The 18,131-nt window shown below is 35.0% G+C and overlaps 4 protein-coding genes across 5 annotated transcripts; 3 read left to right on the top strand and 1 right to left on the bottom strand.

The window, feature by feature from the left end:
• Positions 1 to 237: 237 nt before the first annotated feature.
• LOC105974620 (protein-S-isoprenylcysteine O-methyltransferase B) lies at positions 238 to 2,057 on the bottom strand. Its single transcript, XM_012999733.2, has 2 exons — positions 1,917 to 2,057; positions 238 to 1,169 (listed from the first exon to the last, which is right to left on the bottom strand). The coding sequence occupies exon 2, from the start codon at positions 1,057 to 1,059 to the stop codon at positions 463 to 465; it is 597 nt and encodes a 198-aa protein (XP_012855187.2). The 5' UTR covers positions 1,060 to 1,169; positions 1,917 to 2,057; the 3' UTR covers positions 238 to 462.
• Positions 2,058 to 2,148: 91 nt separating this feature from the next.
• Positions 2,149 to 4,671, top strand: LOC105974681 (dehydrodolichyl diphosphate synthase CPT3). 2 transcript variants are annotated; one of them, XM_012999808.2, is made up of 3 exons: positions 2,149 to 2,513; positions 2,648 to 2,768; positions 3,607 to 4,671. In XM_012999808.2, exon 3 carries the CDS (start codon positions 3,650 to 3,652, stop codon positions 4,478 to 4,480), a length of 831 nt encoding a protein of 276 aa, XP_012855262.2. In that variant the 5' UTR covers positions 2,149 to 2,513; positions 2,648 to 2,768; positions 3,607 to 3,649; the 3' UTR covers positions 4,481 to 4,671. The 2 variants fall into 2 exon arrangements, with proteins under 2 accessions (XP_012855262.2, XP_012855261.2); XM_012999807.2 differs by lacking the exon at positions 2,149 to 2,513 and having other exon boundaries at positions 2,626 to 2,768.
• Positions 4,672 to 5,258: 587 nt separating this feature from the next.
• Positions 5,259 to 8,217, top strand: LOC105974680 (spermidine synthase). The gene is made up of 9 exons (XM_012999805.2): positions 5,259 to 5,700; positions 5,917 to 5,993; positions 6,093 to 6,215; positions 6,643 to 6,747; positions 6,976 to 7,048; positions 7,154 to 7,225; positions 7,338 to 7,533; positions 7,675 to 7,804; positions 7,896 to 8,217. The coding sequence occupies exons 1-9, from the start codon at positions 5,598 to 5,600 to the stop codon at positions 7,956 to 7,958; spliced, it is 942 nt and encodes a 313-aa protein (XP_012855259.2). The 5' UTR covers positions 5,259 to 5,597; the 3' UTR covers positions 7,959 to 8,217.
• A 3,421-nt stretch (positions 8,218 to 11,638) lies between these two features.
• Positions 11,639 to 16,446, top strand: LOC105974679 (potassium transporter 6). Its single transcript, XM_012999804.2, has 8 exons — positions 11,639 to 12,282; positions 12,451 to 12,937; positions 13,025 to 13,078; positions 13,452 to 13,712; positions 13,813 to 13,865; positions 14,203 to 14,326; positions 14,405 to 14,659; positions 15,313 to 16,446. Exons 1-8 carry the CDS (start codon positions 12,244 to 12,246, stop codon positions 16,332 to 16,334), a joined length of 2,295 nt encoding a protein of 764 aa, XP_012855258.2. The 5' UTR covers positions 11,639 to 12,243; the 3' UTR covers positions 16,335 to 16,446.
• Positions 16,447 to 18,131: the final 1,685 nt, after the last annotated feature.

The raw sequence follows: 18,131 nt of genomic DNA, 5'->3' as shown, positions 1-18,131 counted from the left end.
GGGCTAAACCCCCCAACCCCCACCCCCACCCCCATCTCCCAAGACAAACATTAATTCAACATTTATTATAATTTTTTTAGTGAGTATTTTACGAGGTGTAGCATCTCATATACCAAGTTGCCATTGTCGTAATACATGTAGCAACTTACACGATTGAATACACGGGTTTTGGATCGTTTTTCGTATAATGTTCGCATAATTTATGTAGAATAAAATAATAATAATTAAAAGAAAAAGAAAAAAAAAAGAATAATATCAGCCTCAATTAAAGTGCCATGGATTCACTACCCAATTTATACATATATGATGCACGTGCATAGCATGGATAACCAAACACAGAAATATAAATAGCTCTAACTAGAGAAATGAGAATAAACCAAATTTAAAAAACAAGATTCAAATACAAATACAAAATCATAACAGACAAGATCATGGTACAAACAAATCCCGAAAATGGTCAAATCACTCGATAAACGGGATCCCAGACCAAGTCCGTCTAGCATATACCTCGTACTCCGAACCAAAAAACTGCCTCAAGAAAAACTCTTCGTAAGGTATTCTTCGTTTGAAAAAACCCCAAACAACTAGAGCAAAAGCAAGCGTCGAAAATGGATTACAGAGCATTATTTGAGTACCGACAGACCAGACAAAGAAGCCAAAGTAACTCGGATGCCTGATATACTCGTAAACTCCGTGAGTAACCAGTACGTGACTTTCCTCGTGATATTTCTTTATCAGATGAGTGAAGGACTTACCGGCGGTTATTACAGCCAACTTTCTTACAAGTTCGCCTATGAAAACCAAGCAAAGTCCCGTGTTGCTAATCGACCAATTCTCCTTCATTCCCGGGAAGAAATAAATTTCTAAACTGTATTCTATCAAAGAACAGATCATCGCCAGAGCATAGGCTTTGGTTACTAGAAGAGATTTCAGGGTTACTCTGTTTTTCCCATGAATCGAAATCGCTAGAATGTACTCGGAACAATGAAAGAAGAATACAGCAAAGAACATTTGCGAGAGGTGTCTGCATGCTGTGTAGCTTATTAATGTCTCCGTCATTTTTTCGGAATTCAATGTACCGATATGTATATATATACACACACGCACACACTTCAGTGTATATAAACAAACCCCAGGCACCGAGTCATCTTGATGAGTTTACTTCAGACCTGAAGTAAACACAAATTGACAAAAGCTGAGTAAACAATATAGACTTATTATATCTAATACGTAGAAAAATGACATGTATCTCTTTCAAGAATATCATACGATCTTTTTTCCTTCCTATAACTAAATATCGACCTTCAATAACAAATACGAGCAAAATTTTCTAATTGGCCAACTCATTGTAAGCTACTTATGTGGATTTTGTATTTTCTAATATTCGTTGAACTTGAAAAGCTATAGATTTGGTAGCTGACGACTTCGTAATTCTTACTAATCGATTGTTTTTGACAAGTTTTCTCTTGCTGTATAATAAGTTAGACATACCTGTTAATATTTTAACGAATTTCCTCGCCTTTTTTCAACTCATCAGCTCAAAAGAAGCATATATTTCTCGATATTTTAAGAAGCAAGCTCACAATCCATACTGTGTAGTTCGATAATTTCGATAGTGAATTCCACGATTGTGTAATTCGATAATTTTGCTAGTATAGATACATACTGTGCATCAACAATTGTCAATATACAAACGTGTAAGAGTATTCAGAAAATAGATCTAATTTCATGGGATAATGAATCACAAACAAGACAGAAAGTTTCACCCAAATAAAAAATTCATACCCGAACTCAGACAAAGCCCTAATTGTACATTATTCATACAGGTACACACAGTGAAGAACAAACGAAGCAAATATGAATCAGTCGGAGATTTCAGTCACATAAATAGAATTTGCTAAAAAAACTATTGTTACCTAATGCGTTGATGGCATTTACACGGTCAGGCGGAGGAAAATGGATGGTGTAGGTTACGAAAATCAGCTCCGGCTGAGACGGCGGTGGTGTGGTGGACGCTGCCGGGCGTAAGGTGGCGGTTAGGGTTTTATTTAATCCGGCGAATTGACAGTTCCGGACGAAGGTGTGGGACTGTGGAAGAAGGTATTTATTTCTCTCTACTTAAATAAATAAATATTTAAATAAATAAATAATAAACATAAGACTCTCCTCCCTTCAAATTGAAACATATTCGCCCACCCACCTACCCCAGCCCCAAACACCAAACCCTTGTTTTTTTTTTTTCTCTTTTTCCGCCGTTCTTATTTTCTTCTTCAATCAGCACCACCAGTCAATCCACCATTGAAGATCCCAGCCTAACACCTCAGTACACAGCCGGATCACTAGCGCCACCCAAACCCTCCGCCTCCTCCGACGGCAATTTTGACCGAGTTTTAGTTTGATTTCTCCAAAACCCGGGTTTTAGCCGGTTTACGGTTCGGCCGGCCAAAATCCCGGTTTTTACCATTTTAAACCGGGTTTTGCAATTTTCGGGTTTATATTACCAATCGAACCGGGTTCGTGGACTGGTCCGGTTCGGATTTGAAACACATTGTTACCTTTTTGCCCTCGAATATTATTCGATATTTCAGTCAGCACCTTAAATTCGTCTTATTATCTCTACGAATCTAATAAAAATTGTCGCCGGCAGGAACAAACGGGAGGGAAAGCCCTCATGTAGCCGGCGGCAGGAATTAAAAATCCGGCTTACCTCGTTGCTTACGTCACTTCCTCTCTCTCTCTCTCTCTTCGTCGTAATTTGCAGGAATCAGGTATAACTTTTGTTTTCAAGTTCTAACTGATGGGTGATAGTTCATAAATTTTTCATCGATTGATCCAACAAATTGTGCGAACTGCTCTAGCTAATGCATTTGGAAAATCTAATTAAAAAAAAAATCAGTTTTTAAGTATTTTACCATCTGTGGTTTGGTACATGTATGTATGTGTATGGATGCTGGTATTGAGAATTTGCAGATATTCATTCACGCCGTAGAAATTCAGTTTCTACCTTTCGTTGACTCGTTAATGGCACGAATTGATTGTTTACGCCTTAGTTAGGTTATGTGTTATTGTTAATAGCTTTTTACAGTTTACTCTGCAATTAAATTCGACTAGTTAACTCGAACCATAGGCTCTCTTCTGTAATTCAACACTTTCTAGCTGTTATAGTCAAAACTCTCTTCAAAAATCTCAAAGGAATTTTTTGATCTGAGATGAGATCAGATCCATTTTTCATCGTTATCTAATAATACCTCGATATGTAATCCAATCCCGTAAAATTTCGATCGAAGCTCCTACTTCGAGTATACGAGTGATTTACAAAGCATAATTTAGAAATATTTTCCATTGAGAACTCAAAATTTTCGATATTTATGACCAATTTTCTTTTAGGCTGCCAAGATAGATAATCATGGTTTTCGATTTGGATTTCATTTTATTTCCTATAATCTATGTAATGATTTTAAAAGGCTCATTGTGTGAAGCTGCGGCTAATTTTCTCTTGCAGACACTTTACATCGATAGTTTCACATGAATAATCCTGGTTGATTTTCTTACATCCATGTTGGAGTTTACCGAAAAAGATTATATAGTTCTTTACTTTGTTATCAGGTTAATCTGGATTTACATTCCAGCACGTTCGTTTGAAGTACTTATGGCGAAACAGAGTAGTAATCGAGCAACTCAAGTAATCGAAGCTGTGGGCAGTTTTCTTCGCAGATGCATAGGTTCGATTCTTTCTGCTGGTCCTATTCCAAAACACATTGCTTTTATTATGGACGGGAATCGAAGATACGCTAAAAAGCAAAATCTAGAAGAAGGGGCAGGCCACAGATTCGGATATTCAACGCTCATGGACATGTTGAAATACTGCTACGAGCTGGACGTGAAATACGTCACGATTTACGCCTTCAGCATTGAGAATTTCAAGAGACGCCCCGAAGAGGTACAATCCACTATGCAGCTGATACAAGAAAAGATCGAAGGACTAATCGAGAAAGAGAGCATAGTCAACCGCTATGGTGTTCGAGTGCACTTCATCGGAAACCTTAAACTCCTGAGCAAGCCCGTCCAGCTGGCGGCCGAGCGAGCCATGAACGCCACCTGGCATAACTCGAAGGCGGTTCTTTCTATATGCATTGCCTACACATCTACGGATGAGATTGTGAATGCCGTTGAAGAGAGCTGTAAAGAGAAAGAGAAAGAGAAAGAGAAATTATTGGATGAAATTGGAGAGGGCCCGCTTATTGACGTGGCGGATGTGGAGAAACATATGTATATGGCAGTTGCACCTGATCCTGATATTATAATTAGAACTTCTGGCGAGACTCGATTGAGCAATTTTCTCCTGTGGCAGAGTGCACGTTCGCTACTGTATTCCCCCGGTGTGCTTTGGCCTGAGATTGGATTCTGGCATTTGGTGCGAGCGGTTCTTGATTTTCAAAAGAATTATGCGTGTACAGAAAAGAAACCGAAAGAAAGTTAGAATTTTCTTGAATTGATATGCGCTGACGTTGTTTGATATAATCGGGAATATTCTTGTGTCGTTGTACTGTAGTTAATCGATTGTATTTTTATGTGTTACACTTGCAGGAGATCGATTTTCATCGGTTTTAATTACGTTAATGTTGCATTTAGTTATCTTGATAAATGACAGCTGAGATTTTGTGCAAGAAACTTGTGTACAGTGCTAGTTGAAGTAACTATGCATTTTGCTAATCTCCCATTGATTTAAATTTGAATTTGTATTGATTTAGTTAATGATGGAACTAATCATTTTTTCTTCAAAGTAATGATGGATTAAGATTCCTTATATTTTTAAACATTGGATGCTTCGAATTAAGCATCAATTGTGTTTAGGAAATTCCTTAAAGGATCGGTCAGGGTACAAAGCAATTTTTATTTTAATCAAAAGTGTGTAATGTAAGAATATGATTCTTTGAGAAAGGCTATTTCTAAAAGCTATTTTTGCTTTTTAAATAAATAAATTAAGAAAAAAGAAAAGGGATCAAAGTGTGACTAAATATCAAGACGAGGGACCATTAGGGAAATTTGCAAAAGGAAGGCACTAAATTAATATAAAATTACAGATGAACCCCAAGAACCCCATAAAGAAAGTAATACAGCCCCAATCATTTAGCTGCTTTTTCCCAATCCCAATGAATCAAACAATTGCAATTTACATCAAAGTAATTTTTATTTTATACTCATCAATAATTATTGCTTCATTGTTATATATAACATAAAAAAAAAAACTCGATACAACTGGAGGTTTAAATGTCGACGTCATTTACTAAATTAATTAACTAAATCGAAAATGTAATTAAGATTAATTATAATAATAATTACGAAATAATGAAATTAGGGAGTAGATAGATATAGATAGAAAACGTATAGATACAAGATTAGTCACGCAAAAAGCAAGACGACAGTGAAACACCAACGTGCGTTTATGCTAAGCAGATTCTCCAATCAATTTTTTTCTCACGCGCTCGCACACTCACTGTGTGAAAAACATTTGCCTTTCCGTTAGTCCCAGAGGGTTTAAGGCTTATCTATTTAAGACCTAGCGGAGGAGAACGTGACGAAGGGGGAGGCGCGAGATGGAAGCTAACAATTCCGGCACGGCGGCGGCGGCGGAGCTTCCGGATAGCATTTCCTCTGTTATTCCGGGGTGGTTTTCCGAGATTAGTCCAATGTGGCCTGGTAATTTTGTTTTCGGTTTTGCTATACAGTTATACATACATGTTTGTCAGATATGTACTCATCCTGTTTGTGAATTTGACGCTGTGAATTTATTTTATATTTCTTTTTATGGCTGTATGTGTTTAGGGGAGAATTGGTTGAAATTTTTGATTTTGTTTCCTTAATTTTGGAGATTATGGATTTGAATTAATTGGTTGCCTCTGTGGAAACATGTAGGAGAAGCACACTCATTGAAGGTAGAAAAAATATTATTCCAGGGGAAGTCTGATTACCAGAATGTAATGGTTTTTCAGGTACTTCAAATTTAAAGTCCTGTTATTAGTTTGTTTGTAGCAGATACTTTTTTGTTGTACATAATTGAATGTATAATTCATGGTTAAATCTTACTGCAGTCGGCGACTTACGGTAAGGTTCTTGTCTTGGATGGTGTGATTCAACTCACTGAGAGGGATGAATGTGCTTATCAAGAAATGATCACTCATCTTCCACTTTGCTCAATACCGAATCCCAAAAAGGTATTTATTTTCTAAGAATCTTTAACATGTACATTAATTAAGAAGTGATGGATTTCCCCTGAATTTCCCGTGATAAGTAAGAAGTAATTTGTATTTCGACACTAAAAAAGCTAAATGAAACTGAGATAATGCTGAATTATCTTTTTCCGTCGATACACATCGATGCACAAATAGAATTTGCAAAATGGTGTAACATGTGGCAGTTTCTCTGTGTCCGTGTGTTAACGGGAAGCAAAATAAACTATAGAAAATGGGTGAATCAAATGCACTGTATTATTCAGTCTTCATAGCGAGTTTGAAGTTGCTTGATCAGGGCACAAATATGAGAGAGTAGATCTCAAAGGCAAAATCATTTTGAATATCTTATTAGTTATTATTTACTATTTATTGCCTTTGTTCAAGTTTTAAACGGGAGATTTTGTTTCAGGTGCTGGTAATTGGAGGAGGAGATGGTGGTGTCTTGCGTGAAGTGGCTCGTCATTCATCGGTTGAGAAGATTGATATGTGTGAGATTGATAAAATGGTAGTTGATGTGAGTAATTCCGATTACTCTTACTTATTTTCTTTTTTAAATTTTTTTATTTCTCTTCCTTTCTATATCATCAATCTATATATCTACAATGCTTGGACCAGTGCTTTTTTTCTCAATGCAAAATCTGCATTTTCAGCATTCTGAACTTTTTCGGCATCGATAGTCATGATCCAAGTCCGAGACTTTAAAGCTAACATGAGATAACTGATTTTTACTCCTCATTTTCAGGTTTCTAAAGAACATTTTCCTAGTGTAGCTGTGGGATTTAATGATCCCCGTGTAACGCTACACATTGGAGATGGTACAGTCAGCTATAATGTCCTTTCAACTTATTTTTCCCCTCAATTAACAAAAAACAAATAAAAATTAAAAATAAGCCTAACTAGATTTCCTCCAATCTTTGAAGGAGTTGCATTTCTCAAAGCTGTGGAAGAAGGAACATACGATGCAGTTATAGTGGATTCGTCCGACCCAATCGGTAGTGTTTTTTATCTTTAAAATAAGGGTTTCTTAATTATTCAAAAAAGTTACATCTTAATAATAATAAAGTCGTCTTTTTCTTCTTCTTTTTTTGTTTTTGCATCACATAGGTCCAGCGCAGGAATTATTTGAGAAGCCTTTCTTTGAATCAGTAGCTAAGGCACTCCGTCCAGGAGGAGTTATGTGTACTCAGGCCGAAAGCATTTGGCTTCACATGCACATTATCGAAGATATTGTTTCAAACTGCCGCCAGATTTTCAAAGGCTCCGTCAATTATGCTTGGACCACAGTTCCCACTTACCCAAGGCATTTTCTTCTTTCGTCTTTTTTCACTTTGTCATACAAATAAATATATTGATAAACCATCCTTTATATATATATATATATATATATATATATATATATATGCTTTTGTGAATATTATTGGCCGTTTTTTCTCTTTCTCAGTGGTGTTATTGGATTCATGCTTTGTTCGACTGAGGGTCCTGACGTTGATTTTAAACGTCCGGTTAATCCGATAGATGCTGACGACAGTCTTGCCCAAGCAAAAGGACCGTTGAGGTTTTACAACTCCGAGGTACTATGTTCGACTTTTATGTTTTTTTCACGTGCAACTATTCGGCATTTTTTCTATTATTCGAATCTGATTTTTTTTTTTCTGTACTTAGATCCATTCTGCAGCTTTCTGCTTACCCTCATTTGCCCGTAAGGTGATTGAATTGAAAGATTGATTAACAGAGTTCGACAAACGCAATCTTTTGGAGCATGCAAATTAAAACTGTTGGTTTATCTATGATCAATTACCTCTTCTATATATTCAACTTGTTTCTCTCGACTACGGAATTCGATTACGGCTCACTTTTTTAGATAAGATAGCAACAAGTATTCGATGGATCCTCCATTCTAGAAGTCGATATTTATCTTTCTTCTGTCACATGTCTGTACTATTAATATTTTTGTTTGTTTGATCAAACGATTGGTTACGGTCAACTATTCATCGTATCGCAAGGTCTTGTAGACCACACATCCGGTGAAATACACTAGTGTTAACTTTCACCTTCGATTACACATAATCACCTCTGCATATATATATATAATATATAATATATATATATATATATATATATATATATATATATATATATATATATATATATATATATATATATATATATATATATATATATAGTTTTCGTTCTTGTTTGTTTGGATCTTTTTCAAGATATCAAAATTAGAACTCTCTGAATTCGGGCCAAGGCCTGCTTCTTGATGCAAACATAAGAGGGCCCAAGCCCACATTGAGGTGGCTCGGGTCGGGTTATGGGACAACCTTATTCGGGTGGGTCAAAGTCAACAGGCCTACACCACGTGTGATCAACTTTTATCGAATTATGATTTTATTTCTACATAAGTTGATAGAAAACATTTATTGTGATTGTCCATTTCTTGCATTATTGTCTAAATGGAGGAAATGGTCACGTACCACTCAAATATTAGGTCATCAGCAAAACCACCTTAATATGTTTGGCACCCCACCAAATTATTATAATTCAATTCGTGACGTGGATTTTATTATTTATTTGTGTAATTCTCCAAAAAAAGTATAATTTTTTTCTTATCAATTTTACACTTTATTATTTATTAATGATTATTTAAATGGAGATATAATATAATTTAATAGCCTTTCTTAATCTATAGAAATTATAATTTTGGATTTTTCTTTAAAAAATACAAAAAATATTTTTATTTTTTATTTTTAATCTTTGTGCATCTACCTAACTGTCTTTATTTTAATTTTTAATACATTTTTGTTAGTATAAATGAAGTATTTATTATTGTACATGTTGTTTCAATTTCGACAAACTCTTCTACTACATGGTGCAATTTTCTTGATAAAATAAATGAATGAAAAGTATTTAATCATAATGAGTCCAAAAGAGGGAGGGTTGGCATACTATTTTGAGTATTCTCTCATTATATTCTGGATTATTGTGTGACCTAATTATCAAATTAATGCAGGAATTGATGTTTTGCCTAATTTTGGACAATATTTCTTTTATCAAAAACTAGCATTTTTCGCGTGCGACGCACCGAATAACATTTCAAAAATAAAAACAATGATTACTTTAATATATGATAGTTTATTAATCATATAGATAACTACATTAATATTTATACAAGTTTAATAATACAAACTTATTCGGGAAAAATATATATAGATAGCTAAATAAGTGTTACATGTACACAATTTTAGTGAGACCACATATACAGCTCAAAGTGTATAAGTACCACAAATTATTTCCTTCATTTGTTCATTAATTTCATACCCTTTTTATACATATATTTAATTCTAATAATCTTTTATGTCTTATTTATAGATATATCATATATTTTAGCCATTGACAGCAAATTAGAGACAATTAAGTTGGCTTATCATTCATATTTAGAGATTATATGACCTCTGATAAACCAAATTAAATAAGTAATACTTTTACTCGGTATATTAATTATTAAGTTGTCTGCTTCAATTTTGATTCGGAGATTTTTTTTTTTTTATTTTATTCTTGTTATTATTATTATTAAATGTATTTGAAATTATGGGATGTGAAGTGTAGGATACAATATTAAATTGAAACGAAATATACAACTCGATACAAAATTTCTATACGTTAACCATACGTCAGAACTCAGAACATATGGTGTGATTAATAATTATTAAATTCAAGTGATCATTAATTCTGTAATTAATGATAAATGTTTCTTGACGCTTTCAAATAGTTGAAATCTTCAAATTATTTATATATATATATATAATTATTTTAGACATGATTTTTCCAAAATTAGTTACCTTCTCAAATTAAAAAAATAATTAATTAATTCTTGTTCAAAAAGAATTAATTAATTGGAAAAGCTATAAATAATAAATAATTAAATAGAAAAACAATATTGGCGTCTCAAAGTAAATAACATAAGATCTCAATATCACATTACGTGCAATGTGTAGACATATCACATCACATAATTACATTGATGCTTACGTCAAAACATATAATAAAATAAACTCCATAAAAATTTATTTATTTATTTATTAATATATATAAAGCATTGACGTTCAAAACTTATTCTATATTAAACTATTGCTTGTTGACAGCTATATGTACATATAAATCTTTGATTATTCAACCCAAGATTTCTTGATACTTGAAATGAATAAAATGAATTAAAGTTGATATTTCACTTAATATTCGATACATAATAATAAATTTTATTTTTGGCACAATATATATAGATTGAGATTATTTGCTTGCACGACAATAAATATTTAGACGATTTTATTACATTTATGCCATATTTCATATTTGTCTATGATTTTTATTGGTTATTTTTAGTCCTTAGTGACCTTCTAGATATATTAGGTAATTCTAAGTAAGACTGACAATTAAAGCGGACTTAACTGAAGCTCGAGATCTCGGTCTAATTATATTTTAGTCGAACCTGATTTTTAGTGAGTTGGATCGAGTTAGAGTCATTTTATCAAACCCCGATTCGTAAATAATTAATACATATATGTGGTGAAAATCTTACTCGTGAAATTCATTTTGGTGCATTAATTAAGATTTTAATTAACAGTTACTTTTAAGAGGGGTTAAAAAACCATTAGGAAAGTTGAAATAATGAAAGCCAACTTTATACATTTAATTTATAATTTATTATTGGTCACCCTAATTGTAACAGCCTGCAAATAGGCCGGGAAGTAGATAATTTAATATTCATAGATTGTCTTATTTCGCATTTTATTAAACAAAAATCAACGATTTGATATTTTGTATTATATTTAGGGTTTGAACTTTTCTAGTCATAACTACTTCTTGTAGGACTATCGAAAATGTTAAAAAATCACGTAAGGGATGATGTAGCAATTGTTGCAGCTGAATATCTAAACTAGTGTATATTTATCCAGTGCATTAATATGATTGATTGCGGGCTTCTTCGTTTAAAAAATAGGTTCGAAAAATGGATTTGTTGCTTTTATTTCATGATAAATATATGAGATAAATGCAGATAGTTTCGTTATTTAATTAGCTTTTGAAATCAACAATATCATAAATATTGAGTGAATTAAACTTAATAGAATCTTTAAATAAAAAAAAAAGAGTGGGTTTTTAGTTATTGAGAAACTACATCAGATGAAATACATTGGATGAATATTAAACGTCGATTTGATGAAATAACTTCCCACTAAACACGAATATATATAATTATGTGCAGATCAACGATTAATAATCACTCGATGTAGCATCAAATAAACAACATATATATAATTATGTGCAGATCAACGATTAATAATCACTCGATGTAGCATCAAATAAACAACCGCGTATAAATGAAGAGTTGAGCACTAAACTATACGAAAAGATCTACATCTTGATCTCCTTATTATCTGCTAATTTCATTTGACACGTTCACACGTCTCTCTCTCTCCTCCATATCTCTCTCTCTCACACACACACACAAACACGAACTGTGGAACACCATTTTGTCTAACTCCTAAATAATATACGTGATGTTCACCAACAAGTAATAAACTAACCCCCAACAAACGTAAAACCATTTCTCAGACAGAAACGTGGAACAAATTAAGAAACCCATTATTTACCTAAATCATATCTCACTTTTCTTTTTTTATTTTTGAAATTCAAGAAAATAAACACTATACAAATACAACACTCATTTCACTGTCACAAAAGAGCAAAATATTTATCAGTCTTTTGTTGTCACTGCTTTCCCTTTTCTTCATTTGTTCTTTCCTTCTCCGGAGGTTGTTGAACCGCCGCTGCCTGTTGTGTAGTGACACATTATTTATCCCAATTAAATATATCCAATTCCCATTTTTTCCTATTTATAAATATTTTTTTTTTTTTGGGCTTTTTTCGAAATTTCTTCACTAGGGTCTTGGTCAAAATTCTTGATTTTGCAGTTGAAATGTCAATTTGAAATTTCTGAGGGCGTTTTGTGATGGATCTTGAAAGTGGGGTTTTCCAGAATCAAGTAAAGGTGAGTTCTTTCTCTGCAAGTATGTTTCTTTTTTTGATAAAGTTGCAATCTTTATTGATTTTTCAAGTAAAGGTGAGTTCTTTCTCTGCAAGTATGCTTCTTTATTGCTAAAGTTGCAATCTTTATTGATTTTTCCCATCTTTTTATTTCATGATTGGAATATTCCAGAAGGAATCTTGGAAAACAGTGCTTACATTGGCTTACCAGAGTTTGGGAGTTGTGTATGGGGATTTAAGTACATCGCCGCTGTATGTATACAAGAGTACTTTTTCTGAAGATATTGAGCACACTAATACAAATGAGGAGATATATGGTGTTATGTCACTTATTTTTTGGACATTGACTTTGGTCCCACTCTTGAAATATGTGTTCATTGTGCTGAGAGCTGATGATAATGGTGAAGGGGGCACATTTGCACTCTACTCACTCTTGTGCAGACATGCCAAAGTGAACCCTCTGCCTAGCCGCCAGCTGGCGGACGAGGATTTGTCGAGTTACACGAAGGATATTAAGAGTCCCGCACCGTCGACTTTTGGGGGTAGGTTGAAATCTACGATCGAAAGATACAGAGTATTGCAGAGGTTTTTGCTTGTGCTGGCTTTGCTTGGTGCTTGTATGGTGATCGGAGATGGTATATTATCTCCGGCGATTTCGGGTATGCCTCGTGTTATTTAAAGTTATTGTTCGTTGAAAATTCGATTTTTTTTTTAAATATTTTTTGTTTGGTTAATTTTTTGTGTAGTTTTTTCTGCGGTGTCCGGTGTCGAAGTTGCGATGAAAAAAGAGCATCACCAATGTAAGATTCTCGAAATTTCTTCGTTGTAGAATAAATTAATGTTTCTCGAGTGTTCTAAACATCCCTAAATTATTGGGGAGAAAAAAATAATGTTCGAAAATTTGAATAATTAATGTAGTGGAAGCTTAAAATTTCATGTCGGATTCGCAATCTAAAGATATTACAATCTTGTACGATAAAAAGTGTTGCTTTTACGACAATTATCACTTGCGTAAAGCTTTCTTTATTAAGATCAGAATCAGCAAAAAATGCAGTTTGCTTGTGAATTTATTATCTTAACTCTTAAAATCATATCTCGTTTACGTTTCTTACATATTTTATGAATTAATTGAACTCTCAAATTCTTACACGGAAATGCAACGAAATCTCGCAGATGTAGAACTACCAGTTGTTTGTATCATACTGATAGCCTTGTTCACCCTTCAACACTACGGGACCCACAGAGTCGGGTTCTTGTTCGCACCCATTGTAATAACGTGGCTTCTCTGCATCGCTTCGATTGGTCTGTATAATATCATTCACTGGAACCCTCACGTTTATCGAGCCCTATCTCCTTATTACATATACATATTCTTAAAGAAAACTCAAAAACAAGGATGGATGTCTTTGGGAGGAATCCTACTCTGCATTACAGGCAAGTCGAAACATTTCTTTTTTACTATATATTTTTTTTCTCGAAATAAACATTTATCAAGAAAACTTAACAAGATTTTCTTTTTAATTTAAAAAAACAGGATCAGAGGCAATGTTTGCTGATCTTGGACATTTTTCGCAGTTGTCAATACAGGTTAGTAACACTTTTAATTTTACCCAATAATCGGGTTTATTGCATTCAACACCCTTGTGTTTAGTCTAATTGCTAAAAAAAAAAACCCTTATTATAAATATCAGCAAAAACACCCCTATGACGCAATTTTTTTTATAGCAAATTATGCCCTAAAAGCTCGCCATTAGGGGGGTTGTGCTAAAAATCGCATCGTAGGAGGTTTTTTTAATATTTATAATACGGGGATTTTTTTAGTAATTAGACTAAACACAGGGGTACTAAATGCAATTAACTCTCCAGTAACCCGACAATCTATAAACAGTAAACTTATTACCAATGCGTATTTATACTTTTACAGATAGCGTTCACGTCTTTCGTATATCCATCGCTGGTCCTTGCGTATATGGGCCAAGCTGCTTATCTCTCTCAGCACCACGAAATGCAAAACGATTATCACATCGGATTTTACGTCTCTGTACCTGGTAATAATCTTTTTTAACTCGAGTTCTTTAAAATATATAAATAATATTTACGATACTAATTTTGTTTTATTGTGTTAGAGACATTAAGATGGCCAGTTCTGGTAATAGCAGTACTTGCTGCGGTGGTTGGAAGCCAAGCAATTATTACCGGAACTTTCTCGATCATAAAGCAATGCTCTGCCTTGGGGTGTTTTCCGAGGGTTAAAATAGTCCACACGTCTTCGAAAATTCATGGCCAGATTTATATTCCTGAAGTCAACTGGATTTTGATGGTACTATGTTTGGCTGTCACCGTTGGTTTTAGAGACACGGGTCGTTTGGGTAATGCTTCAGGTAAAAGACTTCAAACCATATTTACATTTAAAAATTGAAAATTTCGGCTAGAAATGCTTATACCTAATCGAATTTATTGCATTTAGTACCCTTTGTGTTCTATCGAATTGCTAAAAAGCTTCTCGTGTTATAAATATTAGTAAAAAAATCCACTATTGGTGAGTTTTGAATGGTGTGGTGAAAAAAAAAGTTGCATCGTAGGGGGTTTTTGCTAATATTTATATAATTCGGGGAGTTTTTTAACAATTAAAGTAAATACAGGGGTACTAAATGCAATAAACCCATAATTAATTGCATTGTAGGTCGATCTTGTAGATGTGTCCTATCTAAAAAAAAAACAATCTCCTGTTATATCGAATTTCTAAAAAACTCCTCGTTTGATAAATATTAGCAAACATCCTACTATGATGCATTTTTTTAGCACACAAGGCCCTCTATGGTGAGTTTTATTTATCGGGTATTTTGCTAAAAAAAATGGCATCGTAAGGGCGTTTGTGCTAATATTTAAATAATATGGGGTTTTTTAACAATTAGAGTAAACACATGGGTGATAAGTGCAATAAACCCATAATTAATGGTATTATATTGTAGGTCTTGTAAATGATATACCAGACGGAATAAACCTCGTAACTTGACGTTTTAATCCATTACAGGTTTGGCGGTTATAACCGTCATGCTCGTCACGACTTGCTTGATGTCCCTCGTAATAGTCTTGTGCTGGCACCGGAGCGTCCTCCTAGCAATCTCGTTCGTCTTCTTCTTCGGTGCAATCGAGGCCTTATACTTCTCCGCGTCGCTAGTGAAGTTTCTAGAAGGCGCGTGGGTCCCGATCGTAATTGCGTTCTTCTTCATGATGGTGATGTCCGCGTGGCACTACGGGGCCCTCAAGACGTACGAGTTCGACGTCCAAAACAAGGTCTCGGTCGACTGGCTACTCGAATTGGGGCCCGGCTTGGGCATCGTCCGCGTGCGCGGCATCGGCCTCATACACACCGAGCTAGTCTCGGGAATACCCGCAATCTTCTCCCACTTTGTCACCAATCTACCGGCTTTCCACCAAGTCCTCATTTTCCTCTGCGTGAAATCGGTGCCGGTCCCGCACGTGGCCCACAAGGAGAGGTTCCTCGTGGGCCATATCGGGCCGAGGGAGTACCGCATCTACCGGTGCGTCGTCCGGTACGGGTACCGAGACGCGCGCACCGACGGCCCGCAGTTCGAGGACGACCTCGTCTGCAGTGTGGCCGAGTTTATAAGGACCGGAGAGAGAAAAGCGGACCCCACCGACGAAGAAATGGTCGTGGTCGGCACGCCCTCCACTCATCCAAACGGGGTTCAATTCCGCGAAGAAAATGGGTCGAATTCTGAAATTACGGAGGCACGTGAAGATGGTGTCCCACGGGCCAAGAAACGGGTCCGTTTTGTGATTCCGGAAAGCCCAAAAATCGAGGTGGGGGTTCGCGACGAGTTGCGGGAGCTGATGGAAGCTAGAGAAGCCGGGGTCGCGTACATTTTGGGGCATTCGTACGTGCGAGCGCAACAAGGGTCGAGTTTTGTGAAGAAGATGGTGATAAATTATGGGTATGATTTCTTGAGGAGGAATTTTAGGGCTCCAACTTATGCTTTGAGTGTGCCTCATGCTTCAACTTTGGAAGTTGGAATGGTGTACAATATTTGATTTTTTTTTTTTTTTTTTTGTTGTTGTTGTGAAACATGTTTTATACTTGTAAGAAGAAAAAAATTTAGGAATGTTTAGTGATAAATGGAAGATCAAACTCAGCTTCTAGAAACGAAAGGATAAAAGCCCAATAATTAGTTAAATATATCGGTTAATACTTAATAAATGACGGCTGGTTGGTTTAATGAGATAATAAATTCACTAAAAGAGGCAATAGTTTATTGGAATTTGAATTCAAGGCATGTTTATGTAATAACCAACAAACATGCCCTAAAAAACGGACAAACAAATTATTTTCTTGGGAATTATTGGATACAAAAAGAAAATTTAATTAAAAAAATAAAGATGGATAGCAATATCATTTGTCAACAAGACCAAATGATTTGATTTAAGTACCCAACCATTCCACCACTTTATTGTAAATAAGAAAAATGGAGGAGTTTTTCGTATTGTCTCGTAAGAGATAGGTTATCGGCTCGAGTAACTGAGTTTATGTCAATTGACTTACTTTCGAATTTTTTTGTCAAAGGTGTAGACATCGAAATTTTGAGATAAATGACCAATTAATAGTCTAATAAATTGATTATTAAATTGGGTCTCATTCAAAGTCCATAATATATTTGAGCTTTACAAATAACCGGCTCATCCTACAATTCAAGAAACCCTAGCTCGTGGCTATAAAAAGAGGGCTTCGGTTCATGTAAAAGACAGACTCACGCATACACATATCGAGCTCTCAAGCTCACGTCTCGAGCCTCCGCCTCAAATTCATAACATATTTGAATTCGAGGTGTTCATGATAGGAAATCATTCGTTGATTCAAGAACAAGCTTTTAAGCTCTTGAATCAAAATTATAATAGGAGAGAAAAACCATAGGAATTTACGGTGATTGTAATCCGCTTTCGATAATAAATTTATTTGTTTCCTATATTTTTCTTGTCTTGTATTTATATGTTTTGCAGATGGAAAAATTTATGGTCAACAAACTCGTCTGAGGATCAAATTATGAAATTACTTTTGCTTATTATTTCTACTATATAAATTTGATTAATATCTCCTATTTATTTATATCAAACGTACTACGTAGGGTATTTAATTACGTATATAAATATTTCCAACGTGAATTGCAGAAAAAATAGAAGCAGGTCTCGTTTATTTTATGTAATAAAAAAATTATGTTTTATTTACAATTTTTGGTTTTTCAAAATAAAATTAAAATAGGCAATTGGATCATTCTAGTTTATTTATTATGGTGGGCCCCAGCGATGTTTTGTGGATAGGGACGAAGCCCAAAGAAACCTCAATAAAACAAAAAAAAAAAACCTCCGAAAACATCAGCCCACACGCCATCTTTTATACGGCCTTTCCGGGATGAAGTGGGCCCCCCACCCCCACCCTGCAAATTGCATGTCTAGTCACGTGCTCTTCACGTGGCTCCCCCTCCCCCCCCTGACTTTTCCCTGACGTGGACCGACCGTTACAGTTGGCATCCAGTAATGACGGGGGCGGTTACTGCTGTGTCAACGTGTTGATATCTGATTGGATACCGGCGCGTGCAAGTGGGGACCGCAGGGGTTTGGATAGACCTAATTATTACACGTGTGGGGGGAAAGCGGTGGGTGGACGAGGAAAACGGAGATTGTGAGTTGTTTGTCGACACGGTAAAATTATCTACCTCGATCACTTGAATTGCATAATTGGCCCCATATTTGCACTTATTTACACTTCTGCCACTACCGACCCTTTTCTCTTTTGTTATATTTTATATATATATATACTAATTTATTTTATATTTT

The sequence above is a fragment of the Erythranthe guttata genome, chromosome 5 (assembly GCF_056151865.1).
Source record: "Erythranthe guttata isolate IM_541 chromosome 5, IM_541, whole genome shotgun sequence".
Taxonomy (NCBI): domain Eukaryota; kingdom Viridiplantae; phylum Streptophyta; class Magnoliopsida; order Lamiales; family Phrymaceae; genus Erythranthe; species Erythranthe guttata.
This window is presented reverse-complemented; position numbering and strand designations above follow the sequence as displayed.

Excerpts from the sequence above, each read along its gene's own strand:
- LOC105974620 (XM_012999733.2), bottom strand. The coding sequence starts at position 1,059 with ATGACGGAGACATTAATAAGCTACACAGCATGCAGACACCTCTCGCAA.
- LOC105974681 (XM_012999808.2), top strand. The coding sequence starts at position 3,650 with ATGGCGAAACAGAGTAGTAATCGAGCAACTCAAGTAATCGAAGCTGTG.
- LOC105974680 (XM_012999805.2), top strand. The coding sequence starts at position 5,598 with ATGGAAGCTAACAATTCCGGCACGGCGGCGGCGGCGGAGCTTCCGGAT. Across the intron at positions 5,701-5,916 it reads GATTAGTCCAATGTGGCCTG|GAGAAGCACACTCATTGAAG; the intron begins GTAATTTTGTTT and ends GGAAACATGTAG. Across the intron at positions 7,805-7,895 it reads TGAGGTTTTACAACTCCGAG|ATCCATTCTGCAGCTTTCTG; the intron begins GTACTATGTTCG and ends TTCTGTACTTAG.
- LOC105974679 (XM_012999804.2), top strand. The coding sequence starts at position 12,244 with ATGGATCTTGAAAGTGGGGTTTTCCAGAATCAAGTAAAG. Across the intron at positions 13,713-13,812 it reads AATCCTACTCTGCATTACAG|GATCAGAGGCAATGTTTGCT; the intron begins GCAAGTCGAAAC and ends TTAAAAAAACAG. Across the intron at positions 14,327-14,404 it reads ATTTTACGTCTCTGTACCTG|AGACATTAAGATGGCCAGTT; the intron begins GTAATAATCTTT and ends TTATTGTGTTAG.